This window comes from Lutra lutra, chromosome 2 (assembly GCF_902655055.1).
Source record: "Lutra lutra chromosome 2, mLutLut1.2, whole genome shotgun sequence".
NCBI classification, from domain to species: domain Eukaryota; kingdom Metazoa; phylum Chordata; class Mammalia; order Carnivora; family Mustelidae; genus Lutra; species Lutra lutra.
This window is the reverse complement of record NC_062279.1, coordinates 120,991,509-121,007,815: the sequence shown is the minus strand read 5'-3', so window position 1 is coordinate 121,007,815 and position 16,307 is coordinate 120,991,509. Positions and strand designations below refer to the sequence as shown.

Below are 16,307 nucleotides of genomic sequence, written 5' to 3'. Positions count from 1 at the left end.
AAATGGAGAGATATTCCATGTTCACTGATACAAAGATTCAACATGATCAAGATGTCAGTTTTTCCTGATTTGATCTACAAATTCAATATAATCCAAACTGAAATCCCAATAAGTTGCTCTAAAGTATATACAGAGAAGCAAAAGACCCAACATAACCAACATACCATTGGAGGAAAACAACAAAGTTAGAGGATTGACACTACCTGACTACAAGACTTACTGTAAAACTACAGTAATTAAGATAGTGTGGTACTGGTAAAAAAAAAAGACACATAAGTCAATGTAACAGAAACAATGCAGAGAGCCCAGAAACAAATAAAACAAAATCATGTATTTGTATATGCATCTTAACTATGTGTATATGTGTATATATTTATGTACATGCACTCAAAAGGGCATGTACATAAAACACAAATCAATATGGAAGAAAGTAGGACTAGTAAGCAGAACAAGACTGCTTCTTTTTAAATTATATAATTCTATATTACTTAATTTTTAAAGTAATTATACAATTTATGTGAATGTAAGTTTTAGTCAAACTACAAAGAAAGATTAAGCTGTGTTTAGGTGAGTAGCATCGATGATATTCAATAAAAGTAAATGATAAAATGTTGGAGATTAATAAAATTCAAGTGTAACTATGAACCTTTCAATTTTGGACTGGGTTCTTGTTCTTCCATTTTCCCGTGTTTTATCATCCTCTTTCTTAGGTGGAATTATTGTTGGCTCCAAACCAAATAATTCTTGAAGACGTCCATAAAGATCCGAACGATTATAGACATGAAATTCAAAGTCATTGACTGTGATGTATAATCTGGTTTCTGCCTTTGGATCTAAAGACACCGATTACAAAAAAAAAAAAGTTTTTAATCAACTTTTTAAAAACCTCACTCAAAGTTTTTAGTCAATCTTTTCTCACAGCTATGGTAACTCTATTTTAAAAATAATTCTATGATAAAGAGAATTTCAAAAACTTACAAATCTATTTTTAATTTATATAATATATAACATGAATATACAAAATAAAAATATATTCTTTTAATTTTTTTAAGTTTCTATTTTTTTTTAAAGATTTTATTTATTTATTTTTCAGAGAGAGAGCACAAGCAGACAGAGTGGCAGGCAGAGGCAGAGAGAGAGAAGCAGGTTCCCCGCTGAGCAAGGAGCACAATGCAGGACTCAATCCCAGGAGGCGAAGGCAGATGCTTAACCAACTGAGCCACCCAGGCATCTCTTTAAGTTCCTATTTTTTTTTAATAAGATTTTATTTATTTGTCAGAGAGAGAGAGCGCATGCAAGCAGAGGGAGCAGCAGGCAGAGGGAAAAGCAGATTTCCCACTGAGCAGGAAGCCCGATGCAGGACTTGATCCCAGGACCCTGGGATCATGAACTGAGTTGAAGACAGATGCTTAAATGACTGAGCCACCCAGGCATCCCTATAAATATATTTTAAAAATATATAAAACACTAGCAAAAGAAAGAAAAAAGCTGATGTCACTGTAGTATTCCAATTTAGCATTCTAAAACAATCTTGATTTCTAAATTCTGACTGTATAACAAGAGAATTTAAGGATTTCTATGCTAAGAAAAGCAAAGTGCTATTTATAGACCAAAAGTAAAACTTTATCCTAACAATAAATTTATTATATATATATATATCGCTCAAAATGTTCAAAGTATGATACATTTAAATATTACATTAGTATTTAAATTTTTATATCACAGAAACAAAGATTTTTCATAAATACTAGTTTATTTTTTTAAAACTACACAATACTAAGGGACACCGGGGTGGCTCAGTTGGTTAAGCTTCTGTCTTAGGCTCAGGTCATGATCCCAGGGTTCTGGGGAAGGAGTCCCGCAGAGGCTCTTTGCTCAGCAGGAAGCTTGCTTCTCCCTTTGCCTGCTGCTCCTCCTGCTTGTGCTCTCTCACTCTCACTCTCTCTGACAAATACATAAATAAAATCTTACCGAAAAATTTTTTTTAATAAAACTACACATACTAAAACCAAGATCTTAAAAACTGCAGACTTGAAAGAAACAATAATCTTCTCAATAAGAGACATAATTACCTTAAATATAAGTAACAACAGTAATTATTAAATCCAACAACAAAATGATAGATGGGGCACTTGTTTCTACTGAGGAAATAATCTAAGACAGTTATCACATGTCAACTGAAGAGGGTGAGAAAAAAGTACTGCAGTGCTTTTTTTAAGTGTGTTCTTTTCTTATGTTATACATAGGTTTTTGTGAGGGTTATTTTTGAGATTACTTTAATTTTTATTCATTTTTCTCTCTATCAAATTCAACGGAAGGACAATTAAAATTAGATATGATAAGTTAGAACAGCTTATTTTTTTTAAATGGCTATGGAGAACTATTACTAACTTTCGTTATAGTAGCTTAAGCTGTGTTTAAATATGAAGTATACACCTTGAGTAATATGCCAAATTATACCAAAACTAATTTCTTCTCGAGTTACTAGAAAATAAAAAAGTGTAAGAAATGTCAAATACCCTAAATAAAATACATTTTAGTTTAAATGAACAAACGAAAAATACTGTCATTCATACCTCAAAAATAACCCATGGAAAATGAATCAACAACATTCATTTTTTATACAGTAATACTTTCATTTCTACTCCAATCTAGATTTTTTTCCCTCACCACTTCCTAAGATAAGAAAAGAAAAGATAAAAGAAAGGAGCTATAATTTTTCTGGTATTTTTCAAATAGCTCTTGACCTATGTTCCCTCCTATTCAGATTTATCACAGGTCTAAAAACTAAGACAATCCCCTAAACTATTACAATCAAGTGTTTTGCCCCTTTTCTCTTGCTATAGATCAAATTCTTAAAATTAAAAGAATAGGAAGCACTGTTTTTTAATAAATTTGGAGCATTCAAAGACCTGATAGTAATAAATATCATCATCCATTTTTAAGTCAGTCATCAAACTCTATCACCCATTAGGTTTAAACCTTTCTTCGGTTATCATCCACAACCTCTTCCCAAAATGCCAGGGTCAACTATGCAGAAAATTACTCAAATATTTCCAATGTGATACATTAATAGGTACTTCACACTTGACACTTCCAACCAAACATGTGCTTTTCTCTCATGACGAAACTTAATCCATAGCATTCCCCATCTTATCAATAGTAAGTCAATCTTTTCAATTACTCAAGCAAGAAAAACTGTTCTCTTTCCTGTTCCAGACAGTATCAGGAAATTCTGTCAGATTTCCTTTCCTTTTCCTATATCCAAAATCTAACCACTTCTCACCACTCTGGGTCAAGTCACTATCAACTTATACCTGTTTTATAATACAAGAGCCTCCTAACTAGTTTCCATGCTTCTACCCTTATTCCCCTTACCGTGGGTGCCTTACACATCTTTACAGATCTTCAAAAAACCTAACTGAAATCATATTACTCTTCTGTTCCCTAACTTTTTCATGGCTTCCCCTCCTACTCAGATTAATATCAAGGTCTTTAAGCTACCTAAAAAATCCTACAGGATCCATACTCTTCTCTCCTAATCTCTCTAAAAACTGGTCTCCACTTCAGTAATGATAGGAACAGAAAAACCAGGAAATGTTCTGCCCCCAGACATTTAAAACTCATTTCCTTACTTGTTTCATGTTTCTGTTTAACTCTCCCCAAACAATAAAACCTTCCCTGACTTCCCTATGTAAAAGAGCGCCCTCCCCACAAACCAGCACTCCCTATTCTACTGAATCTGCTTTTATTTTCTTCAATGCCATATTTTCCTCACTCACTCCTCAACACTAGATATATTTACTTACTAATTACCTGAGTCCCTCCCAACTTGAATGACGCAAGCTCTGTAAGAGAAGGGACTTGTTTTATCCAGTGTTGTATCCATGGTACCTACAATTCTTGGCACATAGAAGTACTCATTTATATGAAAGAATAACAGCATCTTACCACAAATCCTACTCTTTTTTTTTTTTTAAGATTTTATTTATTTATTTGTCAGAGAGAGAGAAGCGAGAGTGAGCACAGGCAGACAGAGTGGCAGGCAGAGGCAGAGGGAGAAGCAGGCTCCCTGCCAAGCAAGGAGCCCGATGTGGGACTCGATCCCAGGACGCTGAGATCATGACCTGAGCCGAAGGCAGCTGCTTAACCAACTGAGCCACCCAGGCGTCCCCACAAATCCTACTCTTAAGTAGAACAAAAATATCCACAAACGGATCTTAGAATTTTTGAAAACCCTACATGTAGAAGCATAATAACTGCAAAGTTGGATATTTTTCTATTTCCCCATTGATCTACACAAGTAGCAATTAAATTATTAAGCAATTCTTCAAGGTCATAAACAACTCAATCAAAATTTACCTCCAAACTCATTTAGGTCATTTGTTTTCAAACTTACCTACAGAATAGTTTACCATGGTTCCTAAATAAATGCCCCAATCATTAGCGACCATGTTATAAAAGCCAGTGGATGAGCAGCAGAAGCAGCAATGGGAAATATTAAGAGTCTGGACTAGTCCCTAATTGGATCGACAGTGATGAACAAACAAAAAGTGACTGAATAAAAATGGAAATAGGATTCCTCTCAATTTCATAACTAACTTACTGGACATGCACAACTGATTCTCTCGTATCACTGATATGTTTGAATGTGGCTACATTAACTTAATAAGGAAACCAAGGCACAAAGATAAAGGTATTAATCTCTGAAAATATTTTGACAACACTGACAAACACTAAATACTTGATACTAAAATACTGCAAGATTCCCTCAACAATACCTATCCTATCTTCCCAAACTTTTTTTGCATTAATATTTACTTATTGTTGCTTCCCCCCACTAGAATGCAAACTCCATTAGAGAAACATTTTTCCTGTTGTGTTTACTATTAAATTCTTAAAACAATGCCTGGTATATACGAGGTGCTCAATAAATATGTTAAATCATCAAATAGAAATAAGTGGGTTTTTTTAAAAAAAGATTAAACATGGACATTAAGGAAGGCACATGATGTAATGAGCACTGGGTGTTACATAAGACTAATGAATCACTGAAACGAGCAACACTTCATATGTTAATTAACTGAATTTAAATTAAAAAATGAAAAAAACAAAACAAATAAGATTGAACAAAATGCCTAGATCACTCTTTTCCTTCCAAAAATCACTTTAGAAAAATAATAGCAAATCTACAAACATTTTAAATGCACCTATTGATTTTGTATTTTAGAATAGAAAGATTTAGCTGAATTCACAAAGGACTTTTTATTTGTTCTGCTGGTTCTATTTGTTTCACCTCCATTATACTACGATTCCAGCCAGCAAACTATGTGATTAAACAATAAATCAGAACTCCACACCTGGCTTACCTGGCTATATTCTCTTCAGGGCCTTTGTCCAGGATCTTTTCTGTCAATAATCTCAGCTTTCTGTGATGCCCAGGAATATTCTATACAGCAATACCCTTTCCAGATCCCTACCCCATCCTAATATACACACAAAGATGCAAAGTACTGGCACACTTACAATCTCACACTCACACAGTAAGTCCATACAGAGGTACGCCACACGCAATGTGCCTGTTGATCTGGAAAGGTATCCTCATAAATAAATAACTCCACTGACAGATGAGCACATTCCTGAAAGACAAAACACCTTTTCCAAAGACATGTATCTCCTCTTCCAAGGAATGTGCATGTACACACACACATACACGTACACACAGCTTCTTTAATTAAAAAAAAAAAAAAAAAAAAAAAAGTTGGGGATTCCTGCACTGGATTCTCCAGAAACTGGAGAAAAGTAGTAAATAAATAATAGAAAGACTATAGGTCTTTACTAATGTGACCTAAGGCAAGTACCTCAGCCACTGTAAGCCTCATTTTCCCCATCTGTAAAATGAGAATATGGGATGCCTGGGTGGCTCCTTCTGTTAAGCCCTAGTCCTGGTTCTCTTCTCATTGAGGAGCCTGCTTCTCCTTCTGCCTGCTGCTTCACCTGCTTGTGTGCTCACTCTCTCTCTGACAAATAAGAAAATAAAATCTTAAAAAAAAAAAAGTTTAAATAAATAAATAAAATTAGAATATCTCTACCTACCTGTATGATTGTCATACAAAATAAATACTAGTTTCCTTGTTTTTGCAGGTCAAACTCTTACTAGTCATTAAAATTATGCATTCACTTTCAATTTATGTAAATAAACAATTATTTTTAAAAATAATCTTTCATTTCATAATATGATACAATGTTCATAATAATAAAAGCAGCTCATCTCTACTGAACATATTCTGTGTTCCAGGGACTATTCTAGGCACTCTATTCGCCTGATCTCACATAATCATCACGGCAACCCTGGCAGTTGAAGACTAAGACTACACAATTAGAAAGTAGCAGACAAGAATCCAAGGTTCTAAATACTGGGTCTTAACCACAAAATAAAATTACTTATCAATTATATTAAATGATGGTTTCAAAAAAAAGGTTATGAATCCTTGAAAACAGAAATGTTATCAAGAATCCAGTTATTTTGGGGAGCCTGGGTGGCTCAGTCATTAAGCATCTGCCTTCAGCTCACATCATGATACCAGGATCCTGGCATCAAGTCCTGCATCAGGCTCCCATGCTCAGCGGGAAGCCTGCCTTTCCCTCTCTCACTCCCCCTGCTTGTATTTCTTTTCTCACTGTCTCTGTCAAATAAATAAATAAAATCTTAAAAAAAAAAAAAAAGAATCCAGTTATTTCTTTGTAATTTCATGAAAAACTGATCAATATTAAAAGCTTAAATGCAGTATTTAAAACTGTTAAATTCTAGTAAATCTAGATCTCTCAATGACATTTATTTCTCCTGGGAATTTTAAAAGCAGTTTTTAAGTTTCATTCATTCTGATGACACTGAAAGTCAAAACAAAAAATTTAACTTATACATAATTTAAGAACGGTATAATCAGTTGACTCTTTTTTTTTTTTTTAAGTGGTCTCCAGGCCCAGCAGGGAGCCCAGCATAGGACTTGAACTCACGACCCTGAGATGGAGACCTGAGCTGAAATCAAGAGGTTGGACACTTAACCCACTGAGCCACCCAGATACCCCAGTTGACTCTTTTAAATCTCATCTCTACATTGACACTGCTCTGTCCTTGAGGTAGAAATCTTTTTCTCATATCCATGTCATCTAATATTTACATAATGGATTCCCCCAAAATATTTATTAATAAATATACAATTAGATAGATATAAATTATAAATATAAAAGGCTCTTCACTTAATAAGTAGTTAATTTATGGAGGAAAAGAAGGTAAATGAATGTGTAGAGCTGCTTAAGTCTCCTGAGCAAACAGCTAATTGAAACTTGTTTTCCAAAGGGAAATTAGGAAAAAGGCACTTATTTAATTATGTAATTGGGACACATGCTATTTGTAGTAAAAAAAGCTAAAGTGCAAAGTGCTGCCACGGCCTTAAAATACTTGGAATCAATACTTAGTACAAAGACAAAATAGTCCACTGACCTTTTAAATTATTAAGGGATTTTTATTTCCTGTATTTAACAAACAAGATTTAGATGCTACACATTTAAAGTACTAGATTACATTAGGCTAAAACTTCTAAATGACAAAATAACAGGAAGGGATATACTATACCACCGTCTTTTCACTTCTTAGCAATGTAAGAACTTCTCTAGATAAGAAAGATGCATGCCTAGTTACTTAGATTGGTATTCATTTAAACAGTGAATCATCACATATTAAAAGGTAACTGGTCCTGCTACTTATTTTCCAAAAGAATGGCTTAAAATCAACTATCCTAGCCAAAATAAGGGTTTTTGATAGATATCCTCATTAATTGGTCTTTGGCCAACAATCATCTACAGCAGATCATTAATTTCATGACCTAGGGAATATTTTACAACAATTTTTTACAACAATTATGTTAAACAAATTAGATGTTTTCCTTTTTTTTTTTTTTTTTTTTTTTTTTAAGGATTAAACTGAACAATTGACAATTCTAAATCTACTCCTGGATTAAATTATCCCAGCCAAGCTCAATGGCACAGAATTTGAGCGCTTGAACACTCCTCTTTTCTCCTAATAAAATAGTTCTTAAGCTTTCTCATGAAAATCTTAGCCTTACCCAGACCTTAGCCTATCTCTTTGGATGGCTAGTGGCCATTATCTATTCAGGCACATGCTCCAATTAGGCTTCCAAATTTTCTCACAAGAAATGTCAACCATCTCCACTTCTTGCTTAGTTTACTATGAAAGTACACAATCAGGATCTGACCTTAATCAATAAGAAATAATATCTAGACCGTAAGGTCTCATTAGTAAATGTAAATCACTATTTTAATATATATTCCATAATATCGTCCAACTTTTTACCAAAAGCTTAGTTTGCAGCCTATTCATTCTTCCATGTCCTGCATTCTAAATTCTATCTCTGAATCATGCTAGACTAATGATGTATTTAGGCCAAACCACTTATTCCTGCATTGCTATTGGGCATCGTGTCTTTACTTTGGAAAGTTGTAACTGTGAGAATCTTAAGAATGTCATCCTCTGTAACAGAGAATTTCTTTTAAAAGCACATGGAAGACAAATTTCTTTGACCCTTCCCAAAGCTGTGCTCTTCTTGATGAATACATAGATTTAAATGTTAAAATACATAGAAAACTATGTGCAAATAATTAGAATTGCAAATGTGATAACTAATAAAGTCTACCAACTTTTAACATCATTGTAAAATGAGGGGTATAACCTTTTCTATTGCAAGCACTGGCACACAAAAAGCAACACAAAATAATTTAGATATTCTTAATATTAAGACATAAAATATCCAAAAATTATATTTCTATTTCACATCATGGGCAATTACAAAGAAAGCTAAGACATGGAAATATGTTAACATTACACTCCACCTCTGCCTGATGAAATCCTACCATCATCAGTGATCAGTAAAGTGAATATAAGGTATCTGTTAAATAAGCTAAAGATTTTTATTAAAAGCTACCTTTTTCATGACAGATTTGGGTCAGTTACTCTTTTTGATTTTAAGATTTATTCATGAGAGACAGAGAGAGAGGCAGAGGGAGAAGCAGACTCCTCACTGGGCAGGGAGCCCAATGTGGGGCTCAGACTCGACTGAGCCATCCAGGCACCCTTGGATCAGTTACTCTTGACCTCATCTATGTATTTTGCTGAAAAGCAATCCACTTTAAGGAGATAAAATATTTCATGATAAAATGAAGTAATTATTTTCTTCAGAAAAAAAACTACAAACAATTTAAAATGGTATTCCACATGTCTAAGAAAATTCCAAAGTGAGCAATCCCATTAGGCTTAGGCTTAAAACTTGCAGTTGCCTCTGGATTCTATAAATTATCATATTCATTCCTCCCATAAGGTGCCATCAGTATTTATATATAAGAATTTCCAAGAACCTACTTGGCCATATTTGACAAGCCTGTTTTATAATAAAAGGAGTGATGGAAGTTAGCAGACCTAGGTTTTCACTCTGGCTTTAACATTTATTATTAATAGGAATTTCTGTTTTTCCCTCTGCAAATTGGGGATTTTTGAGAACATTAGTTGTTTCCAAACGGATAAGAAATTTTGAGAAATTCAGTTGTTTCCTAATTGTGTAAGTCCTTGGAATCCTGGGATAAAGAGCATGGAGTGGGGGAGGTTAGATCAAATGGGCCTCCTCAACTCATATCCCTATAGTTTCACTGGTTCACAAGAACATCTTAAAACACTGAAAAAAATTTAGAATAGAATTTCTAATATAAATATACAAATATACAAAAAGGCATTTTTAAAAATATAAACAAGGAGAACTTTTGTTTCAGCTCTGCTGCAACTCATTAACAAGAAAGCTTATGATAACTAAACGTGGGGAAAAAAGACTAAACTGAGATTAAGTCAAAAGAGCACATCATTGCAAAATTAACAGAACCATGACATGCAACAAAAATATACGGTCCTAAAGTAAATCTCTAAGGGACAAACTAGATAGACTTTACAAACTAAACCAGAGGTAGAAATACTGGACCTGTTCAAAGTTAAGTGAATGTGTCAAAAGCTGGGCCTGAACTCAAAAGAACTTGGCTCTTAGGAATGCGTGCTAACCATTTCTGAAGTACAAGTAGAATATCTTTACTTAAATTCCACCTTTAAGGTTTATAGGCAAATAAAATATCAAAAATAATCAGGAATATTGTTTCTACACAATTTAACATGGATAATACTGTAGGAAAGTGACTCAAAATTTTGAATATATTCATATTTGATAAAAGTCAAAACTTTAAAGATTTCCAGTGCACTAACATATTGACTATCTAAAGAACATTTCTTTTCTTGTGAAAATCCTTATAGTAATTGCTTTAAAAAAGAGGTAAAAAGGAAGTGTGAACAACAAATTTTCTATAACCACAGACTAGAGACTTACTAAGACACATTCTGAATCACTGAAGACAGACCAAAAAAAGTCTATTCCAAACTAAAAACAGAATACTTTTATCATATGAAATCAATTAACTTCTACTCAAATTATCTAATAAACAACTCTAATCCAATTTTTAGAAAACTTTTTCCAGACATGAAATCTGCCCATTCTTTCTAGTCATTCTGATTTCATTAATTCTACAGATGCCAAACTGTCATCAAGTTATGCCAGTCTTTTCAAGGAAAAGTACATGATATATTATGTTAAAGGGGAAAAAGCTATGTAGGAGCAAAGAAATGACAGTTAAAAAAAACTAAATAATAATGAACAATGAATTCAAAAGTAATTTAGGCTAGCTCAGTCTTGTGGTAAGTTTAAAAACTTTTCTGGAACTTTAAATCTATTTTCCCATAGAAGCAAGTTATAAATGACAGCAAGATTCCTAAGTGAACCCATAAAAAAAAAAAAAAAAAAAAAAAAAAAAAAAAAAATTGGAAAGTTCCAAGGCTTTACAGACACTAACCACCATTTCAGAATTCTAATGTGGGGTGCCAGAAATACAGACAGTCCTAATAGCTAAGAAAAGGTGGAAGGGTCTCATCATCTTCTGACACTACACTCCAAGGACCCAGCTAAAACCTTCTAGAGTGGTAGTTACCAAAGTATGGTCTCGGAATCTTTGCAAGGATCCCAACAACCGTTTTAGGGACCAAAGGTCAAAACTATTTTAATAGTATTATTATATGAAGATGTTCAACTTTTTCTCAATCATTCTCCCATGAGTGGACCGTGGAGTTTTTTTTTTAAAAGGCATTATGATATATGGCACTTCAGATGCACTTCAGATATATGGCACAACAGATGAACATTAAAGCAGAAGTGAGAATCCAATTATCTTCTATTAAGCCAGATGGTAAAAAGATTTGCAAAATATAAAACAATGCCACTCTTCTCACTATTTGGTTTTCTTTTTGCTTTAGAAAAGTTATTTTTCATAAAGTATGGTATTTATTTTAATACATATGGGTTTATTATAAATATTTTTAATGAAATCAAAAATATTTCTGTAGTTATCAGGCTTAATTTTTTAAAAGACTTTATTCATTTATTTTAGAAAGAGAGTTTGTATATGTAAATGTGAGCAGGAGGAGGGGCAAAGAGCAAAGGAGAGAGAGAATCCCAAGCAAGCTCCACACCTAGCACAAAATCCAACATAGGCTCAGTCTCACAACCCTGAGACCATGACCTCAGCTGAAATCAAGAGTCAGACTGAGCTGCCCAGGTGTACCCAGGCTTATTTTTTTTTTAAAGATGTTATTTATTACTTATTTGACAGAGATTACAAGTAGACAGAGAGGCAGGCAGAGAGAGGAAGGGAAGCAGACTCCCTGCTGAACAGAGAGCCCAATGCGGGGATGGATCCCAGGACCTTGGGATCATGACCTGAGCCGAAGGCAGAGGCCTCAACCCACTGAGCCACCCAGGTGCCCCCCAGGCTTAATTTTGAATGCAGTACATATCAGTATAAATTACATAAATAAAAGCTCTTTGGGGTCATCAGTAATTTAGAAGAATGTACAGTTCCTGAGACCGAAAAGTTTGAGAACCACTATTCCAGGCAGTAAGTCAAGATCTACATTCCTCAAAGTCACTGGTATGATTAATGTCGAGTAGGAGGGTTAGGGGCACAGAAGCACACATATAGAGCTGTGAAATGAAGACTTTGGGAGAAAATCCTAAGGTGATAAAATTCTGATGATAAAAGCAGAACTGTTAGAATCTAGAACCTTAATTTCCTCTTTTCTATTCATCCTTAACATGGCAGGTAAGTGAGAATTAGTAGCAGTGTCAGGCTGGACTATGAATAAAGGCATAGAAGCTGAAAAGTAAGAAAAGCGTCTTAATTGATGATTAAACACTACCAGAAACCCATTTTAACCACAGAATGGGTTAAGGTCCATAGATGTAATAGGAGGTAAGATGATGGGGGTAAGCATCATACTGAGGATAACCCTGAATAAATAATATGCTTAAGTCAATAAATTTAAGCAGGCAAGAGGAAAGATGCTGAAGAATTTTCAGCCAACTAGTGAGAATATCAGTTTATTAATGTTAAAGTTTTTAAAAATATTTTTATCTGTTATAAAATGTGAAATATTTTAATGTCCATAAAGGAAAACAGTGATCATATAATTAAAGACTTCAAATACATAAAAACATGAAGACTCACCATGTTGTTTCTGCTTTGGATTATACATTTTCCACCACCGAAAAATTATAAATCCATCTTGAATTCTATGCAAGATAAATTACAAAAATGAAAACTTCAGTAACAATTTACTCATTTAATTAATTATTATAAAAAACCGGTAACTGATAATGAATATGCAAATATCGAAAATTTTCAACAGATCACTGGTATACATAAATGCTTCATAATCTCCAGTTAAAAAAGGAAAAGAGAATTTACACAGCTCTAAATTAGATTATTTAGGTAAAATTTAATACCAGATCACACGTAATAGGAAAATAAAGTGCTAACAGAAAAAATTTTTTTTTATAAATGATACTTTTTAAATGGTGTAAAAACTATATAAACAAAAAGCCAAATCTTAAAAGGGGGACATTAGGATGCTAACGAAAACTTTTAATGATAATCCTTCATCTCTGTAATCATATATAACCTCATGCCTCAAAAAGATGAACTTAGAGCCTCTTAACCTTTTCACTTTTCTTTTCAAAATAATTTTAGACTCACAAAGAAAATGCCTCCATTGTTTCAAGTGAGGTATGAGTATTGCCAAACTCTAGCACCTCTCAACTCATTTAAAACTTTCAAGTTCTAAGTAACAAATGTTAAGATAATCACAAAAATAGAGTAAGCTTTTCCTTCAAGGCCTACAGAAGAAAGAACATACCAAACATACTGTCATTTCCTATATTCAGATTTGTGTTTCCTCCTTACATGAAAATTAGAGGAGCTAAGAGATCTAAGCAATTCTTAAAACTTATTACCTAAAAGGAGCTAATGGATGAGTTATCAGCATCCCTGATCTTTGTTTTTTGTAACAAATGACCACCATGAATTCTACAAGAAAAATGGTCAGATAATTTAATGGATCAAGTGTTCATCTAGGATTGAAATGAAATCATTCATTTCTTTAAATTGCTAATTGAGGGGCACCTGGGTGGCTCAGAGGGTTAAGCCTCTGCCTTCGGCTCAGGTCATGATCTCAGGGTCTTGGGATCGAGCCCCGCATCTGGCTCTCTGCTCAGCAGGGAGCCTGCTTCCTCCTCTCTCTCTGCCTGTTTCTCTGCCTGTCTCTCTGCCTACTTGTGATCTCTGTCTGTCAAATAAATAAATAAAATCTTTAAAAAAAAATTTTTTTAAATAAATAAATTGCTAATTGATAAACTTTGTGCCAGCCTAAACCTTAGCTAATCTACTGATAAAAATATTTTTAAACATCAATTCACCAGATATGATTTATAAAAAAAAATTTTTGATTTATGTTTTTAATTGAAAAAGCAAATCATATTAAATAAAATATCATGAGAAAAACATTTTACGATATTTCAAGTTTAAGAAGAGTTTTTGTTTTTTGGTTTTTTGTTTTTTTTTTTTACCTAATAGACATGTCTTCTGTAATGTAATAAATTTCACGAACCATGACTTTTCCAGAAAGAACAGAGAAAGAGAAGGATCCTGTTGTGGGGGTAAAAAAAAGTGATTAATGGAATTGTTTTGATCCAGGGTGAGCACTAAAGCTTAAAATAATCTTAGCATTCAATTTATTCAATAATTAAATGTTCTCTCCTAACTCCCTCCTGATACCCTTACAGCCTTTTCTATTGCTCTTTCGTCAAGTATAACAAAAAGTACAAGTACCATCACTATGAACTGAGTTACTAAATAACCATATGAAGACAGTGAATAGCTGCTTCAATGAATAATTCCCTTAATTATGCACAACTTTAAATAAACCCCAAAGCAGTGACTAATTCACCACTTTTTTCCATTAATTTCTTTGACTCCAGGAAACAGGCATTGCCTCAAATTAGTTGAAGATGACTTCTGTTTGAGAGAAATTTTATTTATATCCTCTAAGAAGTATTCTAAGGAAGGTTAGAATGGTTCTAGACAGTGACCTCTCACCCCTTTTCCCACTGGTTGAAGGCTTTTTAAAGCATATTTGTTCCAAATAGACCCTCATATCTGCAAATTTCCTAATTATGAGTAGTTGGAAGCTTAAATGAACAACTCAGGGCACAAAATGAAATGCACAAAATGATTCCAACTTATAGATTTTTTAAGTATAGGTTACTAAAAACAAAACAAACAAACAAAAAACAGCAAAAAACCTCACTGAACACTAAAAACTTTCTTTGGTTAGTAGAATCCTGAGAAATTTCTATTTCCATATTTTACATGTGCCTATATTTTTCAAATTGTTTTAACAAGCATCTTTTATATGAAAAAAAATCCAAAAGTTACTATAGAAATACTTTAATAAATAAGAATGAGGTAAAGAAGGTTCTTTACAAGTGATAAAGTCATAGAGTACTGTGTGAGAGAAATTCCAGGTAGGTTAATGTTCATGACACAAAGGTAAATTTATAAAGCTACTATCATTTATAAAATATAAATTTATAATATATATCTCAAGATTATGCGGAAGAAAAACATTCACTGTTACTCAAACTTACCAATATGGATATAGCCATGTTTGTATAATCTATTAAGAACCAATGTTAAAATAAGACCAACATTTCGAGAATTGTAATATGTGAGATAAATAATCCATCCACAGGATAAAATGGTAGCTGTTGGGAGAGAAAAAAATGCAAAAGAATCTCACTATAAGCTTCCTTTACAATCACTTTAATATCTCAGTAAAAATTTGTTAGTAAAAGTTCATTTATTACAATCAGAAATGACAGGGTTTACTTATACATGATAATATGTCCTTTTACAATTTAATACTTGGATTTTTAATACCAAATGTTGATTCTGCGTTATCCAAGTTTCCTCATTTTTCTCTACTCATTAGCCAGAAAAGCATATATTCCAGTAAGATCAATTAAAGAAAAACTGCCTGGGACGACTTGGTGGCTCAGTCGGTTAAGCGTCTGCCTCTTGATTTAGGCTCATGTCGTGATCTCAGGGCTTGTCAGATGGAGCCCCACTTCAAGATCCATGCTAGGCACTGCAGCCTGCTTAAGATTCTCTCTCCCCCTGCAGCTCTGCCCCTCCTCCCGAGCCCCCCACCCTGATTTTCACATGCAAGCATTCTCTCTCTTAAAAAAAAAAAAAGAAAGAAATACTTCCTGTTTTGTTTCCCTTTTCTTTGTTTTGTACTCTTTATTATTAAACACAGATAGGGGCACCTGGGTGGCTCAGTCATTAAACATCTGCCTTTGGCTCAGATCATGATCCCAGAATCCTGGGATTGAGCCCCTCATCCAGCCCATATCCAGCCCCGCATTCAGCCCCGAAGCAGGCTCCCTGGCTGGGAGAAGCCTGTTTCTCCCTCTCCCACTACCCCCTGCTTGTGCTCCCTCTCTCACTGTGTCTCTGTCAAATAAATAAATAAAATATTATAAATAAATAAATAAGCAAACAAGCATATATGAAGATGTTCTGGAAAGAGAAAGCCTATATTTCTGAATATTCTAAAAAACATCCACCTTTATCAGACTAAAAGCTCATTCCCATGCTATCTCCTAAAAGTTATAGTCATTTAAAAAGGAAGAAAATTGGGGCGCCTGGGTGGCTCAGTGAGTTAAAGCCTCTGCCTTCGGCTCGGGTCATGATCTCAGGGTCCTGGGATCGAGCACCGCGTTGGGGCTCTCTGCTCAGCAGGGGGCCTG

General features: G+C 33.9%; 1 protein-coding gene across 6 annotated transcripts in view; it reads right to left on the bottom strand.

Annotated features, from left to right (window-relative positions):
- BLTP1 (bridge-like lipid transfer protein family member 1) overlaps positions 1-16,307 on the bottom strand; it is a 217,164-nt gene that overhangs the window by 182,556 nt on the left and 18,301 nt on the right. For all 6 annotated transcript variants that reach the window (XM_047718360.1, XM_047718361.1, XM_047718357.1 and 3 more), the window contains exons 5-8: positions 15,144-15,260; positions 14,064-14,142; positions 12,667-12,731; positions 647-833 (exon numbers count right to left, since the gene is read on the bottom strand). In XM_047718360.1, the coding sequence (XP_047574316.1) occupies positions 647-833; positions 12,667-12,731; positions 14,064-14,142; positions 15,144-15,260 (448 nt within the window). The remainder of the gene's footprint in view (positions 1-646; positions 834-12,666; positions 12,732-14,063; positions 14,143-15,143; positions 15,261-16,307) is intronic.